At 45.4% G+C, this 24,497-nt stretch overlaps 1 protein-coding gene across 2 annotated transcripts in view; it reads left to right on the plus strand.

Moving 5' to 3' along the window:
* DROSHA (drosha ribonuclease III) overlaps nt 1–24,497 on the plus strand; it is an 81,815-nt gene that overhangs the window by 37,089 nt on the left and 20,229 nt on the right. For both annotated transcript variants that reach the window (XM_081872978.1, XM_081872979.1), the window contains exons 19-24: nt 641–701; nt 1,544–1,603; nt 5,078–5,177; nt 13,780–13,882; nt 21,274–21,344; nt 23,958–24,002. In XM_081872978.1, coding sequence (XP_081729104.1) covers nt 641–701; nt 1,544–1,603; nt 5,078–5,177; nt 13,780–13,882; nt 21,274–21,344; nt 23,958–24,002 — 440 coding nt within the window. The remainder of the gene's footprint in view (nt 1–640; nt 702–1,543; nt 1,604–5,077; nt 5,178–13,779; nt 13,883–21,273; nt 21,345–23,957; nt 24,003–24,497) is intronic.

Consider the following 24,497-nt stretch of genomic DNA (forward strand, 5'->3'; position numbering starts at 1 on the left):
CATGTGGCCAGCATGACTAAGCCGCTTCTGGCAAACCAGAGCAGCGCACGGAAACGCCGTTTACCTTCCTGCTGGAGCGGTACCTATTTATCTACTTGCACTTTGATGTGCTTTCAAACTGCTAGGTGGGCAGGAGCTGGGACCAAGCAACGGGAGCTCCCCCCACCATGGGGATTCGAACCGCTGAACTTCTGATCGGCAAGCCCTAGGCCAGGGGTCAGCAAACTTTTTCAGCAGGGGGCTGGTCCACTGTCCCTCAGACTTTGTGGGGGGCCAGACTATATTTTTTTGGGGTGGGGGGAAATGAATGAATTCCTATGCCCAACAAATAACCCAGAGATGCATTTTAAATAAAAGGACACATTCTACTCCTGTAAAAACATGCTGATTCCCGGATCGTCCGCAGGCCGGATATAGAAAGTGATTGGGCAAGATCTGGCCCCCGGGCCTTAGTTTGCCTACCCATGCCCTAGGCTCTGTGGTTTAGACCACAGCGCCACCCTTTTACTGTTCAGATGACAATACATAATTCAAATTACTGGAAGGTTACTTTTGTGCTGAACCCTTAAAAGAAAACGTGCCTGTTTAAATGGGGTTACCTTCTAAATATCACGTGGTCTGTATTTCCCCCCCCCCCCAGGCATAAACACCTTGATCAATATCATGTCACGTCTTGGGCAAGATGATCCAACTCCTTCCAGGTACGCAAACAACATAATTTCTGGGTGGTAGTTGTTGCAATTACGAGCTCGCTGGTCCATTGCAGTAAGTGGGATCAGAACAGAACTGTTAATGACAACAACAACAACAACAACAACAATAATAATAATTGTATTTATATTCCACCCATCTGGCTGGGTTTCCCCAGCTTTCAGTTAGGGGAAACACTGCATTTCCAGCAATAGTTGGAACTGCTCCCAGTAAACCTATTTGTGGCCTTTGCACCTTTCGCCTCTTTGCAGTAACCACCTGGAATTCTGCTGTTTGTTAGTGATTTCTTTCTAGCCTGAAAAACACACTCAGCATACCTGCTTTCCGACAAATGCCCAAGCGCTCCCGGCAAGCCTCTTTCCGTGCCAGTGCCAAAAGAGCGTGCAGGAAAAGAGCAGGAGGGGCTGCGATGCCGTACCAAACAGAGGATTTTGAATTCCCTGCAAGAGGCTTTCTTTTTCTTCTTGCATAGCACCGTGCCAAAATCCTGTAGATGGCCTAGGAGGAGGCTTCTCTTTAAATCATCCAGGGCGATGGCAGGGCATGCGGAAGCTAGTCTCAGCATGCCATTGCACATCATTATCTTTTCCTTTGGTTAATAAGTTGACACAACATTGCGATCAGCCTTATTACCTTTCCGGCTGCCTGCGGTTTTTTTGTGCCACTCAGAAGTGGCATCGGAGGATGGTGTGTTGAAGACCAAAAGCAGTGGGAGCCTAACTCTTTTTTGCTTTATCGCCCCAAGGAATTGGCCGGCTGTTGTTTATCCATTGCTAATTACTCATACGCATAGGGGTCACGTGTAACGATCCCTGCGTTTGTCTGTTTGCAGGATCAACCACAACGAGCGCTTGGAATTTTTGGGAGATGCCGTGGTTGAATTTTTAACTAGGTGAGTATTGGGTTCACTCCTAACGCACCTTCTGCTATAAAATCATACCTTGCTCATTAAAATAAAACATTTAAAAATATCCTGATTTGTTTCGGGCTATCATGCAGTTGAAAGGGTATTCTGCCAATTAAAACTCCGATGTCATTTATTTATTTTTGTTCTGAAACACCAAAGACCTCTGCTGCTTTAAAAAATAAAAAATCAAAAGTAGACATTTATGTGTTGCTTCCAGTGTGCTAAACATGCCGAAATCTGTATTTCTTCCATCTCCCTCTTTTCTTGCAAGCTAAATTGGCGTCATTCCTGCTTTACAGATGCAGAAGAGAGGCCGTTAGGGAATCTAGTCTCTTTTCTTTTCCTTTCCTTTCCTTTCCTTTCTTTTCTTTTTTTAAATAAAACTAATTTATTGGCTTTGTTGTTGTTCAAATAGGCCACACAAATGTCTTTTTTTTAAAAAGAAAAAGAAACAAGAAGTAATTTAGATAGCGCTTAAAATACTTCATGCATGTTCCTGTCTGTATCTCAGTTTGCTTAGAACTAAGCTCAGAATAGACGCGGGTGGTGCTGTGGGTTAAACCACAGAGCCTAGGACTTGCCAATCAGAAGGTTGGCGGTTTGAATCCCCGTGACGGGGTGAGCTCCCGTTGCTCGGTTCCTGCTTCCAACCTAGCAGTTCGAAAGCACATCAAAGTGCAAGTAGATAAATAGGTACCACTCCGGCAGGAAGGTAAACGGCGTTTCCATGCGCTGCTCTGGTTCGCCAGAAGCGGCTTAGTCATGCTGGCCACATGGCCCCGAAGCTAGTAAAGCGAGATGAGCCCCGCAACCCCAGAGTCGGCCACAACTGGACCTATTGGTCAGGGGTCCCTTTACCTTTAAGCTCAGAATTGAACCCAGATCCAATTCTAGATATTCTTTCATCAACTGGTACTTTTTGCGCTCTAGTTTGTCAACAGCCCCCAAAGGTTCCACTGTAGATGCAAAAGCTTTTTGGTCTGCCAAGTCCGTATCCCCTGCCTCATGTCTTCATTTGAAGTTTCATTCCAAGCCGAGGGCCTAAAGTGTAATACTCTGAGATGAAAAGCTGATGACTGTGTCCTGTCAGATGTAATTGAGAGTTGCTCATAACAGCTCTGGAGAATGGCTAGTCTAGGACCAAACGCTTCAAAGTTTATAGCCGGCAAATAAAAGGAATACATCATTTTGGAACGTGTCATCTTCCTGTCACGGAGCTCCTTGATATTTCCGGCTATAATCTCAAGCAAAAAGTGTGTTTGCAAATAAACTTTGAATCCCACCCCCACCCCCCCACCCAATTCTCTCTCCCAAGTGTGGGGTTATTACTCATTAATCCCGACTTCATAATGGCGCACTTGGCGTTTTGCCTTCCGGTAGTTTGCAGTTTCGTGCTCCTGTATTTGGAATAAATCACTAACATATTCCCGGTTAATGGAAGGTGGCTTTCATTTTTCCTGCCTAGGCTCTTCTCAGAAAGAAACAAAAAACCCCCGACAAAAATAATGTAAAATTGACTTTTTATAGCCTAGTGAAAACAGCAGCCATTTCCTTGGTAAGTGTCATTTGTGACAGCAGGGAGCACCCAAAACTCCAGGGTGGGAGATTTGAAGCTCATTTCCAGATCTCAGGTGTGTCCGTTTGTAATGGGAAAAGTGGTCTACTTATGTAGAGAGAGGCTCCAAAAGTGTTAAGATGTTACAGAAGAAGAAAAGAAAAATGCCATCGGTGCCTTCCAACAACTACTTTGAGATGAGCGGCTTTTTGCATTGTTTGGTTTGCATAAAACCATATGTGGGCTTTTATCTCTGAAAATAGCAGGGGCTGAAGGAGGACAGATTTATTTAATGCTCAAAAACAAGCTCTCTGAGTACTTCTATTTACGTAAACCTCCGCAGTGCATTTTTACACGTAATCTTTCTGAGGCTCGAAAATTGGCACTGTGAGCATAGAACTTTCTGCGTAGGGGCAGTTCTGGCAGCCAAAACGCCTCGGTCTTTGTGCGAGTTTGCACAAAAAAGCTAGTCTGCCCCGTTGAAGTCAGTGGGGCCTGTATAGGATTGCGCTGTGCGGCTGCAATCCTTCACACAGTTACCTAGGAGGAAGCCTCATTGTACTTAGTTGGGTTTACTTCTGGGTAAATCTAGGATGAACTCAACGGAACTTGCTTTCCAGTGAAACTTGCTGCCTTGCTTCTACGGAAGTGCGGCCAAGATAACCAACTTAAAGGATGAACACAAAAAGGAGACGGTCGACCTAGCTTTGTGTTCAGCTACACCTTACTCAGAGTAGACCCGTTGAAGTTAATGAAGCTAAATGAATCATGTCTGTTAATTTCACTGAGTCTGTCCCAAACATGACCAATATGACCAATAACTTACCGTACTTTTCCGTACGGTAAAGTACCCCCCTATTTTGGGGGACTCCAATTTAAGAAAATGGCCCAGCTTTTGGTGGGGGGGGGGAGGCTGGCCCAAAGTAGTTGTTGAGCTTTTTTAGGGATGCAGTAATTCCCTAAAAAAAAAAAAAAAAGCAGAGACATCACCTTGCCAACAAAGGTCCGTATACTTAAAGCTATGGTTTTCCCAGTAGTGATGCATGGAAGTGAGAGCTGGACTATAAAGAAGGCTGATCGCCGAAGAATTGGTGCTTTTGAAATATGGTGCTGGAGGAGACTCTTGAGAGTCCCATGGACTACAAGAAGATCAAACCTATCCATTCTGAAGGAAATCAGCCCTGAGTGCTCACTGGAAGGACAGATCCTGAAGCTGAGGCTTCAATACTTTGGCCACCTCATAAGAAGAGAAGACTCCCTGGAAAAGACTCTGATGTTGGGAAAGATGGATGGCACAAGGAGAAGGGGATGACAGAGGATGAGATGGTTGGACAGTGTTCTCGAAGCTAGCAACATGAGTTTGACCAAACTGTGGGAGGCAGTGGAAGGCAGGAGTTCCTGGCGTGCTCTGGTCCATGGGGTCACAAAGAGTCGGACATGACTAAACGACTAAACAACAGCAATTCACTAACCCAACAAATCACCCGTCACCCCACCCACTACCCATGTATAAAATGCCCCTAGTTTTTAAACCTTATTTTATAGTAAAAACAACAACAACCTCGTCTTTAACACGGAAAAGTACAGTAAGTATCCTCTACATCAGATGTGGAGAACCTTTTGCCTTTCAGATATATTGCTGAACTATAAATCCCACATTCCCTGCCTATCCACCCTTGCTTGCGGGAGCTGATGGGAGTTGCAGTTCAGTAACAACTGGAGGACCATAGCTTCCCCCACTCCTGTGCCATATTAAGGACCAAATGCCTAGGTTCATGAAAACGTTTTTGCCTCGTGCATAAGAGCAGAGAATGATGGTTTCTTGCAGGGAGAGGCAGCTGCTAAGTGTCTCTGCCTTTGAGAGATTCACGGCTTTTGATGTGCCTTTTCTCCTTTCTTTCCAGTGTTCATTTATACTACCTGTTTCCAAGTCTAGAGGAAGGGGGCTTAGCCACATACCGCACTGCCATCGTTCAGAACCAACATCTTGCCATGCTGGCCAAGGTAACTTAACAATTATTTTTTTCACAGTTTGAATTGGCTTTGAATTGCCCAGATGGATTCATTAAGTGAAGGTGGGCGATCCACACTTGTGTTTTTCCTTGGGCCGCACTGCAATCTCCTTGTAGGCAGAAGAGTTTTATATCTCATTAGAAACAGGACCCAGCTGGGTACACCTTGGAGTCAATATATTTTGAGAAGCAGCCTCCAAATGAGGGGCCATAATTTGGGTTGGGGGCAGAAAACGCCGCTTTGTGCTTCTGAGGCCTTGCAATGTACTACAAGGATCTGTCTGGGTGGTGACCAATATGCTTTAGATCTTTTCTTTTCTTTTCTTTTTTTAAAAAGGTACTTAAATTAGGAGTTTAATTAGGAACTTTCAGTGGGAGACAACTATGCTTCGGAATATACATGGAGCGTTTTCTTTTCAGCACAATTCACTTTACGTATGTCCCCTTTTAAACCCAGCTTACGAAAGGGGCATTAACAACTAAATTGTTCCGTCTATGTAACATGGTAGAGAAAGTGGACCGGAGCAGATAGACAATGGAGGGCAAAAATAAAGGGGGGGGGAAGCATTTGGCCCAGGATTATGTGTCTGTTTGCTATTTATATAATTAAATAAACATTTCCCCACCTCTGCTCTTCACCCTAAAGACACGGGCTGACATAGTAATATATTTTAAAATGTAATTTAAATATTGTGAGAGTTCTGGGGGGTGGGGGAGGATGAACTCACACAGTTAGTTGGTCTTCCATTGGGAAAAATATTTATTTATACAATATGCCACATATATAGCCGCCCAGAGTGGCTGGGGAAACCCAGCCAGATGGGTGAGATGATATTATTATTATTATTATTATTATTATTATTATTATTATTATTATTATGTCATAGAACTGCAGAGTTGGAAGGAACCAGTAGGATTGTCTAATCCAACCTCCTGCAATGCTGGGATCTTTTGCCCAACAGGGGGCTCAAACCCATGAACTTGAGATTAAGAGTCTTTCATGCTCTGCCAGCTCAGCTATGCCAAAATGGGATGCGTAACTTGGTCTGAGTTAATAGTTTAAAGAGGCTTGTAATAAAAAATGTAGAAAGTGGGAGAAAGACAAAAATGGTCATTGCACAGTAAAAGGATGTCAGTGTGGCTTAAGGTTACAGGTGGGTCCTTGTTCCGAAAAAGGCTACCTGCAACCTGCTTTTATCACAGGCTCGTGAAAGTAAACGATGGTTTTTAAGAACCTTGCAAAACACTGCAGTCGTGGCACGTCGGAAGGGAAGACCTGTTCGAAGCAGATCAGGTTGAGAAGGTCAGAGAAGGTCAGAACCATCACAATGGGTTTCGGCAATAGGAAAGTCATCCCTATTGGTGACAATGACTAATATTTCATGCTTCAGAGGAAGCATACAAAGAGACTTCTCTTCCCAATTAGCTGCCACAAGTTGACTATTTTGTTGGTTTTGCACAGTTTAGTTGGTGGCATAATAATTTAGCCAGTGCTTTCTGTCTTTCTTCCATGCTTATAAATTTTAGATCTTTTTTTCACCTTGTGCAATGGCCTCGTGTGTCCTCCCCAGCCAGCCAACTCAGATCAGCTTTATCTGGAGTTTAGCAGGGAATTTTTTTCCCCATCACCACATTAGGCAAAGCTCCACTTAACTAAATAAGAGCTCTGCACCCCAGATAGTTTGAGATGTATGTCCCTATTTTTCTTCGTTTATGAATTTAGTTTTGTTTTTTGAAAAATAGAATCCAGACCTCTGTTTGTAACCCTCTCTTTTATACAGTGGTACCTTGGGTTACAGACGCTTCAGGTTACAGGTGTTTCAGGTTACAGACTCCGCTAACCCAGAAATAGTTACCTCAGGTTAAGAACTTTGCTTCAGGATGAGAACAGAAATCATGCTCCGGCGGTGTGGCAGCAGCAGGAGGCCCCATTAGCTAAAGTGGTGCTTCAGGTTAAGAACAGTTTCAGGTTAAGAATGGACCTCCGGAACGAATTAAGTTCTTAACCCGAGGTACCACTGTATACTTAAAAATTGTTCCTCGCCAGCACTGCTTCTGAACGCAGCCATAAAGCAGAGCCTGCCTCGTATTTAAAACTACTGAAAGATTTACAGATGTGCTAGATGCGCCTGAAAACATAGCAGTGACTTAGTTACTGCCCCAAGGGCTTCCGAGTGATCTTTCAATTTACTTTCCTTTAACCAGTGCCACTTAACGCTCCCAAAGATGCATAGTTCATGGATTCCCCTCCCTTTTATTACTCGGGGACCTCAAAAGTCCCTCTCCTTCCATTTTAATTGTCCAATTACTCACACTTTGTTGTTCTTCACCCCAACGATGCCCACCCAAGCTTCACGTCTGGGCCATCATTCTCTGGACGTCTCTCGAGCCGTTAATATAAAGCAGGCAGGTTTACGTTTCCTCGGTCTGGTCATCTCTTTTTATCTTTCCCTTTTGGATTTATACCCTTCCAATTCAGCTACAAAAAGTTATTAGAGACAGAAGCGCCCCCCAAATTCAGGATTTGGTCTTGTGGTCCGAAGTGGCACACCTTAATGAATTGCTTTTTCTGTCCAGAGAGTCGTCTTCGTCGTCGTCTTCTTCTTCTTCCTCTTCTTCTTCCTCTTCCTCTTCCTCTTCCTCTTCCTCTTCCTCTTCTTCTTCCTCCTCCTCCTCCTCCTCCTCCTCCTCTTCTTCTTCTTCTTCTTCTTCTTCTTCTTCATTTGCCTCTTGTTTGTTGCTTTAGCCCTGCAGAGAGAAGGCACAGATATCTTCCTGGCTTTTTCTAGAATTTGTGGGTCCATCTTTCTGGCTCGTTTGAAGTACTTTCTCAAAGCCACTCGAGGTTGATTCAGAATGTGGAAAGGGAAAACCTTGTTTGTGAGTTGGACTTGATAACCCAGCTACCATTCCTAGCAATGGTGGCACGGAAAATAATTCCGTATTTTGCCACTCTGTGCGTGAAGCTTTGGAGAGGAAGGTCCAATATATTACGTGGCCTCTGGATTGCCTCTCATGGGCTGTGGGATTGGCAGAAATCTTAAATTAAACATGAAACACACATAATTCTGAACACGGATGATTCCCTGAGATCCTTAGCTTCCATCTGTAATTAATTAAATAGGCGAATGTATTTATGCTGCACACAGTGTACAGGTGTTTCAACAAATGTCTCCTTCAGGATTTGTTGCTGTTTTTCAAATCTGGGGGAATGGATGGGGAAATAAAGGAGAGATTGGTCAGTAGAAGTCTCCACGGGTAGAGAACCGATTTTTCTGATGCGCCCCGGAAACAAACTGGGGTTTACACAAATCTCCCTTGTCCCTTCTTCAACCCACCTTGCTTTGAAAACTCCTCAGCAGCTTTCTGCCAAGCCGAATGAATGCATTAAAAGGGGAAGTCTAATAACTCTGGAATGTATTTCCACCCCAGAATTAGCATGCATTACATAACGCCTCTGATTTTAAGACTTGAAGGAGATTAGCAGATGACTTGATGTGAGGACATTCACATGTCGGAAAAGCTAGGTGGAGCTGTGGCGTAACAAACCAAACGGAGTCTCCGTCTCTCTCTCTCTCTCTCTCTCTCTCTCTCTCTCTCTCTCTCTCTCTCCCCCCCCCCCTTACTCTTGTGCTCAGAGGCATATGCTTGAATTTGCTGCGTGTTGTTAGGGCAGAGGGAAATAAAATCATTAGGGACAATTTACAGACGCAATAGGGCGTTGTTTAGATTTTGCTTATTTCCCTCTTTTCCTTATTCCTCCATTGTGGTGGATATTCTGTTTCTTCTTCTTCAGGAGTTAAAGCAAAACAAAAACCTGCACTCCGGCGACATTATTCTAACTAAGCTCGCTCCTTCCTTCTCCTGTTTAAACGGCAGTTTCCTCTCTTCGCCTCCTTAATAGTCTGGGGCCTTGTGCAGCCACGTCACTGGCTACCCACAAACCGTGGTTTTCAAATCTGAACGAGCCTCTCCTTCCTTCCTTGCTCCGTTTTCGAGCGAGGTTACTTCTCATTTCCCAGGACCAAACCACGGTGTGATGAGGCCGAAGAGACGGTCTGTTTCCCAACATTCCTCGCACCCGCAGTTTGGAATCAGGTCTGGGTCAGTGTTCGAAACTCCCATTGTTCCTGGCACATTGTGCAACTAGGAATTTCATGAGTGCGAGCGGTTTCTGATCTCTGGGTGCGGTCCTGCACCTAAGATTTCAGATTAAAACTGCAGAGTGGCAGGAAAGGAGGCCCCTTTTCTGCCTCCACACTTCCAGCCATTCTCCGAAGGCTGGAGAAGAGACCTTTTGAAGAATATTATGGGGGAGGGGGAGGCAGGGGAAGAATTTAGACCATGTGAAAAAGGAACATAATATTTTAGCTGCAGTTCCTTCATTTTCAGCTTTGTATTCTTGCTATTAAGGGACGCGGGTGGCGCTGTGGGTTAAACCACAGAGCCTAGGACTTGCCGATCAGAAGGTCAGCGGTTCGAATCCGCACGACAGGGTGAGCTCCCATTATTTGGTCCCTGCTCCTGCCAACCTAGCAGTTCAAAAGCATGTCAAAGTGCAAGTAGATAAATAGGTACCGCTCCAGTGGAAAGGTAAACGGCGTTTCCGTGCGCTGCTCTGGTTCTCCAGAAGCGGCTTAGTCATGCTGGCCACATGACTCGGAAGCTGTACGCCGGCTCCCTCGGCCAATAAAGCGAGATGGGCGCCGCAACCCCAGAGTTGGTCACGACTGGACCTAATGGGCAGGGGTCCCTTTCCCTTTACCTTTATTCTTGCTATTAACAAAGCACGCCTGGACATTCCATGGTTGCACCTATAACCTCGCTTTAAAGGTGCCCTTTAGCTCCTAGCTTTCTCGGTTTCTAACGCTGGCCCAGGTGTACTGAGGGATTGCAGGGTTCAAAGAACAGAGTCGTGGAGAGAGGAGTTAGTAGCCACAGAGACAGCAAAGAGTGGGGTGGGGTTTGGAATTGGCCAAGAAAGGTGTTAGATCATTTCCGTATGCCACAACTGCAGCAAGAATTTTGTTACAAGAAATACCAACAGTGGAGGAATGGCAGATGAAGAAGATGGACTTTTTGGAGCTGGCTGACCTGACTGGATGAATCTGCTAACAGAAAGAGGAGGAGTACCAAGAAGAATGGAAGAAATTTAAGGACTATTTAGCTAAATACTCTAAGATAATACAGTGGTACTTCGGGTTACATACGCTTCAGGTTACATACGCTTCAGGTTACAGACTCCGCTAACGCAGAAATAGTGCTTCAGGTTAAGAACTTTGCTTCAGGATGAGAACAGAAATCGGGCTCTGGCGGCGTGGTGGCAGCAGGAGGCCCCATTAGCTAAAGTGGTGCTTCAGGTTAAGAACAGTTTCAGGTTAAGAACGGACCTCCAGAACGAATTAGGTACTTAACCCGAGGTACCACTGTATATCACAATGTCTAAAATAAGTATAAGTAGAACTATTTGTAAGTACCAAATTGGCCTAGGAGTTAAATATGTTAAATTGTATAACATTATGGATAGAAGATAATTTGAAAAGAAAGACAGATGTTAATCAATTAAGTTAATTTTATTTGAAAGTAGTATTGGAAAACTGCTACAATGAGCTATATGGAAACTCAGCTAGGGGGATTCAAGGAAGTCATCTAACAATGATAACAAAATTGGGACTTTAATAGTGAGGATAAATGTTTGTTTGTTTGTTTTTTCTTTTTAATATTGTAATGTTTTCTTTTATGTTTGTTATGAATTTGAAAAATTATTTTTTTGGGGGGAAAACAAAAACAAATAGTGGAGTGGGGGGGAGGACATAGGGCATGCCAAAGAAAGATCATGAGGACAGTCTGAAGTTGCAGAGCTGGGAAAACTGACCTGTATGTTTCCTGATGGTGAGCTGGGCATTTTAGGTCAAAGAACAGCTCTCGGCCTGCAGAGGACCGAGAAAACCCTGCAGCCCTGCAAGGAACATCACACACGGTTTCACATTACATCCCTATCACTGCAAGCCCTGGCTTCCTCCCAAGGCTGTTTTCTTCATAACCATGGTGTGCAAATCCATTTCATTCCAGGGACACAGTGCTTTTTGTAAGCAGCCAGTCTGCACTAAGCCTGGACGTGTTTCCTGCTCCTATTTAATTTTTCATTTATGATTTTCAATTTTACACATTCCGATAGTCACTTTAACTTTTCAAAACTTGACTTCCTTCCCCCTCTTCCTGTGGTTCCTTAAATTTATTTTTTTATATTTCCTGCCTATTACAAATTAGCCGAATGGAATCATTTATCCATCTCCTTTAAATGTGTACACTTTTATTACAATAATCCTGTCAATGTTCTTATCTGTTTACAGTTTGTTTGTAAATATTCAATAGACCATTTCCCTTCCTTGATACAAAAAATGTTGTCTTGATTTTTCCGGTACGTTTCGCCATTTCTGCATATTCCATAAGTTTTGGTATCCATTCTTCTTTTGTCGGGACTTCTTCTTTCCGTTTATGAGCAAATAACTTTCTTGCCGGTGTAGTCAAATATATGAATAAATTTCTATACAGTTTGGGTAGTTCTGTGGATGCATTTTCTTCAGACTTTTTATATGGATGTACCTCTTGTTGTTTTCGTTCAGTGACTCAGGTCTGAATTGCTGTGGTAAAATTCACTATAAATGGAACTTTACTGAAAAAATACAGGTGTTTTTTTTTATTAAAAAAGGGGTGATAGTTTAAACTCAATAACAGTTGAATGCAAATTCTTTCTAGTGCCAAATCGCTATGGAAGCAGTGTATTGTTTTCTAAATGCGTGCCTTGGCACTGAAATAGACTAACATAGATTTGACTGTTCTGAAGTTAAACATGACCCATCCCAACCAAAATGCCCTGTGAGAGCAAAGCTATAAAAAATAACTTGGGAAAAGATCTTTGCTTTCTTTTCTTTTTCAGATAAGTGAAAGGATTTTGATTTCAAAGCTTTCTAAAGTCCTTCGCAGACATTCAGTGTTGACAGAGGCCCAGGAAAAAGACTCATGTCAGCTCAGCTTCAAATATGTGCATGGGTTGTATTTAACTAATCTTCACTCAGACTACACCGGCTGATGTTAATGAACCTGAATCAGTCGTGTCCATTAATTTCAGTGGGTCTACACTCAATAGGACTAACATAGTATAGGTAAAGGGACCCCTGACCATTAGGTCCAGTCGCGGATGACTCTGGAGTTGCGGCACTCATCTTGCTTTATTGGCCAAGGGAGCCAGGGTACAGCTTCCGGGTCATGCGGCCAGCATGACTAAGCCACTTCTGGTGAACCAGAGCAATGCACAGAAATGCCGTTTACCTTCCCGCTGGAGTGGTACCTATTTATCTACTTGCACTTTGACGTGCTTGCGAACTGCTAGGTTGGCAGGAGCAGGGACTGAGCAACAGGAGCTCAACCCGTCGTGGGGATTCGAACCACCAACCTTCTGATTGGCAAGACCTAGGCTCTGTGGTTTAACCCACGATATGTGCAGTTCTTACCCATAAAAATTTGTTCTGTGAACTGCCCTGAGACCTCTGGGCATAGGGTGGTATGGAAATTCAATTAATAACAAACAAACAAACAAACATTGGTAGATGTGCAAACAGTGATGTAGATACTGGGCTATGGGATACTGGATTCTGTTGTACATAGCATCCAAAGTATGGGTATTGGGAAGGTCTGGGAACAGGGTGGGTATGCTGGGAGTGTGATTGGGGCAGAATGGTGTGATCCTGATTCTCTACCCGCATAGAGAATATCTGCATAGGGTTAACATCTGAACCCGGGAGGCATTTAAACTTCCAATTTCTGTATCCTTTTCTAAAGACCAACGTTTGAAACTCCCATTGTTCCAGGCCCATTTTGCAACAGGGAATTTCATCAATGTGAGCGGCTTCTGAGCTCTGGGCGCAGGACTGCGCCTACAATTTCAGATTAAAACTGCAGAGTGGAAGGAAAGGAGGACCTTTTTCTGCCTCCCCACTTCCAGCTACTCTCCGAAGGCAGGAGAAGAGACCCTCTTAAGAATATTAGGGGAGTGGGCAGGGGAAGGAATAGACCATGTGAAAAATGAACATAATATTTTAGCTGCAGTTGGTTCATTTTCAGCTTTGTATTCTTGTTATTAAAAAAGTGCTCCTAAACATTTCTTGTTGTGCTCTTAACCCCTGTTTAAGGTGCCCTTTAGCTCCTAGCTTTCATATCTCAGTTTCTAACACTGCTAAAGACATTTTAAAAGGCTGGGCTTAATTTTCATTCCTGAGGATCTCGTTCTACAGAGTGTGAGTACTGTGGGATTAATGCAACATTTCCATCAACTATAATTTGGCATCTACTACATTCATCAAAATGTCATGCAAATTATAATGATTATGTGCAAGTAAATTGGCCAGTTAGCTTTGGCTCTCCAGCCCATTGTGTGTTTCCAATTTGACCTTCAACACTAAACAAGTTGTCCGAAGATGCCCTAACGTTTACATATCCCTAACAGTGCGTGTTCCATGTGTTTCTCCACAGTGTCTTTGGTCTGTAGTTTGGGGGCTCTTTCATCTTACAGAAACTGTCTTGGTCTTTTGTAGAAGCTGGAGCTGGATCGATTTATGCTTTATGCTCACGGGCCCGATCTTTGTCGAGAATCAGATCTGCGTCATGCAATGGCCAACTGCTTTGAAGCGTTGATAGGTGAGATACCTGCACTGCGGCTTTTGTCATGCTAATTGTGTGTTTTGTCCAGCGTTAATTCCCCATATATGTAAGAATTTCTGCTTTGGAAATAAGTCCGCAAATGGCTCTTCGACGTTGTAGCAAAATGAATATCAGATTCTTGGGACAAACTTAACAGACAGGATGTCATCTTCGTGCTCTGTTTGTGTGGTTACCAGGACCTGCGACTTGCTTCTCTTGGACTCTGAAGTCCGGTTCAAACAAGCCACAGTTTATGAAGCCAGGAATGAGCACTGAGGGATAAATAATAATAATAAAAAAATAATTTATTATTTATACCCCGCCCATCTGGCTGGGTTTCCCCAGCCGCTGTGGATGGCTCCCAACAGAATATTGAAAGCACGATAAAATATCAAACATTAAAAACTTCCCTAAACAGGGCTGCCTTCAGATGTCTTCTAAAAGTCAGATAGTTCTTTATTTCCTTGACATCTGATGAGAGGGCATTTCACCGGGCGGGCGCCACTACCAAGAAGGTCCTTTGCCTGGTTCTCTGTTACCTCATTTCTAGCAGTGAGGGAACCGCTAGAAGGCCCTCGGAGCTGGACCTCGGTGTCCAGGCTGAACAATGGGGGTGGAGATGCTCCTTCAGGTATACTGGGCCTTTGAGGCACACTTTTTGAGTGGCTGATCCACTGTCCCTCTTGTGGGGGGCTATGCTATATTTTGGGGGGGGGAAAGCCCCACAAATAACCCAGAGTTGCATTTTAAATAAAAGGGCACATTCTACTCATATAAAAACACTCTGATTCCCGGACCGTCTATGGGCCGGATGTAGAAGGCTATTGGGCCAGATCCGGCCCCCAGGCCTTAGTTTGCCTACCCATGGTTTAGGGCTTTAAAGGTCAGCACCGACACTTTGAATCGTGCTCAGAAATGTACTGGGAGCCAATGTAGGTATTTCAGGACTGGTGTTATATGGTCTTGGAAACGTTGAAGTCAGTGCCCGTCTTGGAAAAGAGAAGGGAGGAGATGAAGGAGGAGCAATCAGCCATGGTGCTCATTCCCAGCTACATAAATTGTGGTTTATGAAGTCAGGGGAAAGAAAGTCCAACCTGAGACAGAATATGGACCAGTATGACTGTGGTGTGATCCATCAAGTCAGTTCTCCGGTTCCTACTGTGAGGAATTGCATCTGACTTCTTACTTAGTACAAATACTAGGTCACCAAAACATTTATGAGCTAAACTGAACAAAATTAAACTAAATTATGCTGGTGGGATTTAAGGTTACAAGCCCAATGCATGTTTATTTGGATTTGGGCTCTGCTGACCTCTGTTTAAGCTCTTGTTATTCTGAGTAGCAGTAATGGAGTGGTTTCCAAACTGGTTTTAAAGCTAAGTGCTGTTCGGTATAAGGAATTAAGTAGGCCCTGTCTGCCGGCTTGCAGTCTCTTGGACATTATAGAAGGAGGAACATAATAGGAAGGGAAACTGTGACAGGGGAGGGGATTAACTAATGGATAAAGACCAGAGGTTAGCACGTCTGATTCAAAAAGCTATTTAAAAAATGACATCTGATGGAGATGTTCTAGCAACAAGAGGGATGGCGTTGCAACGATCTGGAATAACGAGAAAAACAGCATAGGTGAGGAGAAACTGCTGAGATTTTGGGTTTGATGAGGAGTAAAGTGCCTTTAGAACATAAAGAACAAGGAAGAGTATAGAGGAACAAGAAGCAGGAAGATGAGACAGAGCCGTACATGGAAACATCCATGAAAAGAAGTTTAAATTGGCTTCCATTTCCCTATAGGCCCTAGGCTAGACCATAGCTGTCAACTTACAGATTTGAAAATAAGGGATCAGCAGCCAAAATAAGGGATTTTCAGAGCACAGGTATGTTCAACTTCTGAACCCCTCTGAGCCAAAGGCAGAAAGCCCAGCCAGCAGCCAAATGAAGCCTCAAGCAGTGGTTCCCACAGCGTAGCAACCCAGCAAAGGGGATGCAGCAAGGAAAACCACCGTCACCTCTCCGCTGGGAAGCGCTGAGCAAAGGCGAGTCCCCAGGCAACGCAGCCGATTTGATCAGCACAAGGCATGCAAGCTCCACCCCCAGTCGTTCTTAGACTCCTTATTGGGTGAGCAACGCAGCCAAGCAACACAGTTGGAGCCTCCCTCCTCCCTGGCCGGCTGGGAGGGAGGGAGAGGAGCTGCTTCCTTTGAAACCCGGGAAATTTAAGGGACATCATCAATAAGGGACAGCAGCGGGACACAGAGCTGGGATAAGGAACTTTCCTGCCAAATAAGGGACGGTTGACAGCTATGGGCTAGACCAGGAAGGTGATGAAAACCCTTGGTAAAAAGCAAAGGAGCTGCAGGATTTAAAATAAATGAGAGTGGCCAAAGTTAAGAGAAAGGATGACCAAGTGTTTTCTGGTAAGAGAAGTAAGCAAGGTATTTGTAGTAGCAATGGAAATAAAGGAATGCTGGGAGATGCTTAAATGTTGGGACCGGTGAGAATTAGCTCTAGCAAAAAGACAAGGAAGATCAGTCGAAAAGAACCCTCCAGTGCATACTTCTTCAGGAGAAATAGAGACAGAACCAATAAAGAGGAAAGATGAGAGCCAGAACTCAAAGGATGAATCAAAAATTCAGTTTTAAATGAATTCAGTTTCAGAAAAGGAGCAGGCATCGTTCATTAAGAAACAGCTGAAAGGCAGGCAGAGATCTTAAACTGGGAAAGAGAAGCTGGGAGTGGAAAAATACAGTTGTAGGCTACCGGCTTGAAGAAGGAACACTAAAGGAACGAGTAAGGGAGTCCGACAGAAGTAAATACATAGCTGGGAGTTGAGGACAAAATCTTCTGGAACGCCAGCAGAAAGAAAGAAAGAAAGAAAGAAAGAAAAAAGGAAATCAAACTTTCAGTAGGGAGTGATAGCCATCTTCAAATATCTAAAGGGCTGTCACGTGGAGGATGGAGCAAGGTTGCTTTCTCCTGCTCCGGAGGGTAGGACTCGAACCAATGGCTTCAAGCATAGCTGTCAACCGTCCCTTATTTGGCGGGAAATTCCCTTATCCCAGCGCCATGTCCCGCTGCTGTCCCTTATTGATGATGTCCCTTAAATTTCCTGGGTTTCAAAGGAAGCAGCTCCTCTCCCTCCCTCCCGGCCGGCCAGGGAGGAGGGAGGCTCCAACTGTGTTGCTTGGCTGTGTTGCTCACCCAATAAGAAGTCTAAGAACGACTGGGGGGGGGGTGGAGCTTGCATGCCTTGTGCTGATCAAATCGGCCACGTTGCCTGGGGACTCGCCTTTGCTCAGCGCTTCCCAGCGGAGAGGTGACGGTGGTTTTCCTTGAGGCTTCGTTTGGCTGCTGGCTGGGCTTTCTGCCTTTGCCTCGGAGGGGCTCAGAAGTTGAACATACCTGTGCTTGTAAAATGCCTTATTTTGGCTGCTGGTCCCTTATTTTCAAATCTGTAAGTTGACAGCTATGGCTTCAAGTTGCAATAAGGGAGATTCGGACCAAACATCAGGAAGAACTTTCTGATGGCAAGTGTTCAGCAGTGGAACAGACTCCTGGGAGAGAGAGATGGTGGGCTTCCCTTCCTTGGAGTTTTTGAAGGAGGGGTGGGGTAGCGTCTGTCATTATGATCTAGTTGAGATTTCTCCACTGCAGCGGGTTGGACTAGATGACCTACGGGGTCCCTTCCAATTCCACAATTCTGTGATTCAGCGAGAATCAAAGGTATTGAAGATTAGAGAAAGAGAGTCGGCAGCAGACGAGGAAAAACAAGCCGGGCATCTAAGTGGAGATTGAAAGGGGGGAAGCCGAATTGTGACATTTAAAAAAAAAAAACAAAGAAAAGTACAAGTATAGAAGAAACAGACAAATGGGAGGGGAGAAATAAAAACCCTATCATATCCGCTGCTGAAAACCAATTGGTTAAGCCGAGTGGGGAAATGAAGAAGGAATTGGATGAAGGAACCACAGGAGTAGCATCATCTAATGGGGAAATCCATGTTTCAATAAGAGCAAAACAAGAAAAACGATCAGAGATAGCAAAATCATTAAGTACGACAGCTTTATTAACTGCGGGGCGACGGTTTAATAAAGTGCAAGGAAGGAAGGGCTGCCACACAAGGAGGGGGAGGTAGATTAGCATTGCAGCGTTGTCGAGAAATGGGAGGACCCTGGTCACCAACAAAGGAAAGGAGAAACAGAATGGATTAATTACTCCTAAAATAGTGGAAAGGGGGGGGGGCGCGAACACCCCGGGATTCGAAAGCAGTCAGATTAATGAAGGGAGTGGGGTGGGGTGGAGAAATGCTAATTGATAAATGGCGAATGCTAATTTATATTCATTATATATATGTTTTATTTATTTATTAACATTCTTATGTTACATCGGTAAGCATTATCGTATTACATCACACGGCTTATTATAATATAATTTTCAGCATGTATACAAAGCTAAAGAAAAGAAACAAGGACAAAAAACTATTCCAAAATCATATATGTACCAACACTTTGGACTTCCTGTCTATCCCGTTGTATATTCTTTTTTTACAAATGAATGTACTCTTATTATTGTCTATTTTAAATGCCAATTGATAAATGATACTTTGGCTTGCTGCCTTCCTAAAGGGGCTCGTTGTGTCTGATGATGACAGCTATGATGGTATTCTCCAATAGGTGTCCGATTTTTAAATTTTATATTTATTCATTGAGTTTATATACCGCCCTATACCTGGAGGTCTCGGGGCGGTTCGCAGAATAAAATCAAGATGTAAAACTGCAAAATGCGTAATCACAATAAAAACAACAACCCGATAATGCTCCCCCCTCAAAAAAGCCACATAGGATGTCAACCAAATCAACCAAAGGCCTGGTTGAAGAGGAACGTTTTTGCCTGGCGCCTAAAGGTGTATAATGAAGGCGCCAGACGAACTTCCCTGGGGAGAGCATTCCACAGGCGGGGAGCCACTGCAGAGAAGGCCCTGTCTCATGTTGTCACCCTCTTCTGGACCTCTCAAGGAGGAGGCACATGAAGAAGGGCCTCAGAAGATGATCTCAGGGTCTGGGTAGGTTCCCATCAGCCCCAACCAAGGTAGCCCCATGGTCAGGTATCATGAGAGTTGTAGCCCAATGGCGTCCAGAGGGCACCCCATCAGCTATCCCCGCACCTGCTGCTGTACCCCCACTCTGTCTTGGAAGAGGCTGTCCCCATGACACCTTGCCCTTGCAAGTAATAATGGCAGCGGCAGCTGGATCCACTCTGTCCTCGTCTTCTGGTCTTGGCCTCTTAGTTTGATGCTCTATGGACCTCTTGTTAGTCTAAATCAATCAATCAATCAATCAATCAATCAATCAATCAATCTTTATTACGGTCCAGAGACCCAACAAATCGTTACAAAGCAATGCACAATTCAGACAGCCTACCACCAGGCAGTGGCGTAGCATGGGTTGTCAGCACCCGGGGCAAGGCAAGTAATTTGCGCCCCCTAACCCGGGGCAAGGCAAGTAATTTGCGCCCCTAACCCCTAACCTGCCGCCGCTGCCAGCTTCTTCTTGCTGCTGCCTGGGCTGGTCGGGTGTGGTTCTCTCCCGCGCTCAGCGCTGCGCTGGGCGGCCGCTGCACTGTCCCTCCCCCAGATAGCCCCTCCCTCGCTCTCTCTCCGCTCCGCACCGCAACGCACGCCTGGCACCCTCCCCCTCCACAGTGGGTGGCGACCCGGCAGCTCGGATCGGATTCGCACAGCCAGCACTGCAGTGAGAGAGAGTGAGTGAGCCAGGTAGGGGCAGAGAGCTGCGAGTGCGAGCGCCCCCCCCCCAAATGTTGCGCCCGGTGCGGCTGGCCCCCCCTGCACCCCCCACGCTACGCCACTGCCTCCAGGTTAAACAAGCATTTTGTTCAGACTTAAAGATAGGGATCGTTGGTTCTTGCAACCACCGATAAAAACTTTGCCGCTGCTAATGTTCTAGTGTTTGTCCGGTCTACCAATAGGAACCTGACATAGTGAGCCTCTGATATTCCCGGGAAAGGTACCAGCAAGGGTAATATCAGTCTAAATCCCTTTGTTCCTCAAGTCAGCAGGGAAACGAGATAGAGGGAATTGGCGGAAAAGGGAGACGAGGAGAAAGAGGGGTGGAAAAGAAAAGAAAACTCGCATGCGATGGGACGACGCAGAACAGAAGCGCCTGAATCTCATCCTTATGCATTTTGCCTTGCCTTGGAAAATAGATTCTAGCTCTTTGCGTTCTGCCTTGGGCTGTATTGCGTTTCGTCAGATCAAGATAAGGGGGTTGTGGGTGGGGGAAGCTGTGCTTTCCAACTCTGCTTCGCTTCTTACACACACTTTGATGTTCAGCGTTTAAAAAAATAAATGGGACGGGGGGGAGAGAGAGGTATAATTCCAGTGCATTTGGGACAAGGAAGGACAGGCCGTCTCTCCTAGGAGCTAGCTGATGTTTATTTGGCAAAGGGAAGCCAGAGCATCGTGTGTGTGTGTGTGTGTGTGTGTGTGTTGTGTGTGTGTGTGGTTTTTTTATTTTAATTTTGGTCACCTGAGTGCACCATGCTACATGGGGCTGTGGTGGAGCGTAGGCCCCAGGCATAGCAAAGGGAAGCTTGGGTTTCGTTTGGCATTTGTAGGGGCCGTGCCAAAGCAGCAGACTTTCACAAACCAGGACTGAATAATAAGGAAGTGGCACTCAAGTACAGTGGTACCTCAGGTTACAGGCGCTTCAGGTTACAGACTCCGCTAACCCAGAAATAGTACCTCGTGTTAAGAACTTTACCTCAGGATGAGAACAGAAATCGTGCGGCGGCAGCAGGAGGCCGCATTAGCTAAAGTGGTGCTTCAGGTTAAGAACAGTTTCAGGTTAAGAACGGACCTCTGGAACGAATTAAGTACTTAACCCGAGGTACCACTGTACGTTCTTGTGTGTGTGTCTGGGTCAGTCTAAATCCCTTTGTTCCTTAAGGGGGACGGTTTTTTAGCAGGGAGGTGAGATAGAGGGAACAGCAGATAGAGATGAGATAGAGAGGATCGGCTAAAAATGGTTAGTCTTTGGTTATTTTTCGAGCTGTTTAAATATTCCCTTTGCAGCAGGTAGGAAGAACCTTTTTTTCTTTTTTCTTTTGAGGGGTAATCCATTGGGGATAATTCTGTCAGGGTTTGTATGGTGACTGTAGACAAGGCTCAAGCCAGCAGTGGAAAAAAGTCCTCTATACTTCTGGGTATAGGGTGGTATATAAATTCAAGAAACAATAATTATAATCTCATTCTGTCCTCCTGCTCTCACCAGAACATCTAGGCATTTTCTTTCTTCCTGGCTCAGGCTCACAGCTTGCGTTCCCGGGCAATCTCTTGAATGTTAATGCGCATCTTACGGCAAATTTTGTCACGCAGGGGCGGTTTACTTGGAGGGAAGCCTGGAGGAAGCCAAGCAGCTCTTTGGACGCTTGCTATTTAACGGCAAGGTATGACTTTATCCATAGCCTCGTTGCGCCTTCCGACACGTCTCTTTCTTACAGAATCAATTTGAGTTATGCTGTGGTTCATTAAAGGAAGTGTTTCAAAGGAAAATGGAAAGGCTTCCTGCTTTTCAGAACATCCTGGCTTTATATAGCAGCAACATTTATTTTTTTATTGTCATTAAGTGTGCTCTGCTGCAAAACAGGGATGCGCAAGGTGGTTTTCAGAAGCAGCGCAGGGAGTGTTTGCCCCTTCTCTCTCCCCCCCCCCATGCACTGCTTTTATTTTATAATCCCTCTTTCCCCCGCTTGCCACAGCAAAGACCCATTCAGTCATTCGTTCAATTGGTTAGAGCAGGGTTTCCTGAACTCGGGTCTCCAGCTGCTGTCGGACTACAAATCCCATCATCCTTAGCTCCCAGGGATGGTGGGAGTTGTAGTCCCAAAACAACTGGGAACCCAAGTTTGGAAAACCCTGAAGAGTATTTAAATGCCACCCTATAATGGAGTTGGGACGCGGGTGGCGCTGTGGGTTAAACCACAGAGCCTAGGACTTCCCAATCAGAAAGTCGGCGGTTCAAATCCCCGCAACGGGTGAGCTCATGTTGTTCAGTTCCTGCTCCTGCCAACCTAGCAGTTTGAAAGCATGTCAAAGTGCAAGTAGATAAATAGGTACTGCTCTGGTGGGAAGGTAAACGGCGTTTCCGTGCGCTGCTCTGGTTCACCAGAAGCGGCTTAGTCATGCTGGCCACATGACCTGGAAGCTGTACGCTGGCTCCCTTGGCCAATAAAGCAAGATAAGCGCTGCAACCCCAGAGTCGGCCACGACTGGACCTAATGGTCAGGGGTCCCTTTACCTTTACTTATAATGGAGTTGTCACCCGGGGGGGATCAGAACCAGAAATAAAGATATTTAATATTCAGCAATAATAAAAACAACACAAATACAGCATAGGAACCCGTGTTGCAGAGGCTAAAAACAGGCTAAAGGGTGTGGGAGAATAAAAAGGCCTTTGTGTGGCACCCGAATGACACCAAGGCAGGCACAAGGTGAGCGTCTCTGGGGAAGACATTCCACAGCTGGGGAGCCAACACTGAAAAAGGCCCTGCCCTCCACTAACTCAGTGGGAATGCTCAGAGAAAGGGTTCCAGAGAAGATCTACAATTCCAAATAGATATACATGAAGGGGGAAAAGTATTCTGGTCCCAAACTGTGAAGGACCTTAAAGGTCATTTGGAGTAGGAAAGTGTCTAGGAGTGGGGGAAGTCGAGGAGGCGACAGTGATTGTAAGTGAAAAGCAAAAGGCATGGAGAAGGAGATGGATCAGCTGAGGCAAGACGCTTCAGCTAGCCGGCCTTCCTGAGCTTCCTCAACACATACATGCAGTTCTTCTCCTCTACCCCAGTGGTGTAGCATGGGTTGCCAGAGCCCCGGGGATGGGAGGGAGGTAAATGGACAGAGCACACATGTGCCACCCAAGAGATTGCAGGCACGAATATAAGAAGAGTCGTTCCATTGCCTGGAGAGGTCACTTCCTGGTTCACATGCAGAAGACGTTTTCAGCAGATCCCAGTGTCGGAAGTGCACAGCTGTATTGAGGCAGCACCGGGTGTTGAAATTTGGTGTCCCCTAACAATTTTGTTCTCGAAATTTGTGTTCTCGAAGCTACTAACATGAGTTTGACCAAACTGCGGGAGGCAGTGGAAGACAGGAGTGCCTGGGCGTGCCCTGGTCCATGGGGTCACAAAGAGTCAGACACAACGAAACAACAACAACAATTTTGTGCCCGGGGTAACTGCCCTCTTGCGTGCCCCCCCCAAAAAAATTAACCACTGCTCTACCCTGGCTCTGATCCTGCCACGGCTCACAGCTTCTGCTGTACACTGACTCAGCTGCCTGTATCCCAGCCCTGAAACATAAGTGTTAAGATGTGCTCCCCGGGATTCAGGCTGCTGCCTGCTATCGGCAAGCCTTGGAAGCTCTGAAGGCTCTGAAGGCTTGCGGATAACTGTCCAAAGCCCGGGGCACTCCCGCCGTGCTCCGAAGGCTTGCGGATAGCTTCCTAAAGCCTGCATTCACTCCATAGGACGCACACACATTTCCCCTTCATTTTTGGAGGGGAAAAAGTGCATCCTATAGAGCGAAAAATGCGGTAATTGGTTTTGTGCATGTATCTGCCTTCGAGTACAATAGAATCCTACTGTATTATGTGGTCGCGTTCTTTGGGTTTGTGTTGAGGTTTCCCCTCCCTTTCAGATGTAAGATGTCCCTTTCAGGCTGGAGTTCTTATCCTTTTACTAAACTTTTAAGCAACAAAAAAAAAAAGGGGGGGGGAGAGAAGGTAACCTGTTACATAGTTCAAGAATTGTGTGTGTGTTCGTTTTCTCCTTCCACCTAATGGATATGCACTAAATGGATGCGCTACAGGCAGTTTAAGCAGAGAGTGCCCGCTTTCAAAAAAATTAGCTTGCCGGCACTATTGAAATCGCAAAAAAAAAAGAGAGCAGAGTCAGCATCTGAGCCCATTTCAGTACTTCGCAGAATGACATTTTATTTAGCAATGTGGAATTTGTTAAACGGCTCCCGTGAGCTTTAAAAGCGTCTCTCGATGTTTGCAGGACCTGCGGGAAGTATGGCTTAATTATCCGCTGCACCCTCTCCAAGTAAGTGTCTCCCTTTTCCGTAAGGAATTTCAGAGTGCTTTTCTTCTTCTTGCTCTCCCCCCTCGTTCCCAAGGATGCCTTTTTAGTGGCATTCAGCTGCGCTGACATCTCTGAACGGCTAGCAGGCACATAGCCTTTGTGAATTTCTTTTGTGGCTAATAACTGTCGAGAGCTTGGGCTCAAGGACTTCAGAGTACCTCAGGCAACAGGAAGGCAGTAATTTGGCAGGTGGGTGGCAGACACAGGACAGGTGAGCGGCAGATTTATAGTCTGGTGGCAAAAGGGGGGGGGGGGGAGATAACCAGACCGTCTTCCTTGCTAGAAAATCTCCCCAACAAAGAGTGCAACAAAAATGGGAGCTTTTTTAGCAGACAGCATCACGTGGTCGGCCTCTTACTTCCTGATTCCTCTCAGCTTCAGGACCTTTCTGGGCTGTGGAGTGACTTTCCCAGGTGAACCTGGGATCCAGTTCTTTCCCTGGACAGCAGCCCTAGT

This window comes from Podarcis erhardii (assembly GCF_964252035.2).
Source record: "Podarcis erhardii genome assembly, chromosome: 8".
Classification (NCBI taxonomy): Eukaryota; Metazoa; Chordata; class Lepidosauria; order Squamata; family Lacertidae; genus Podarcis; species Podarcis erhardii.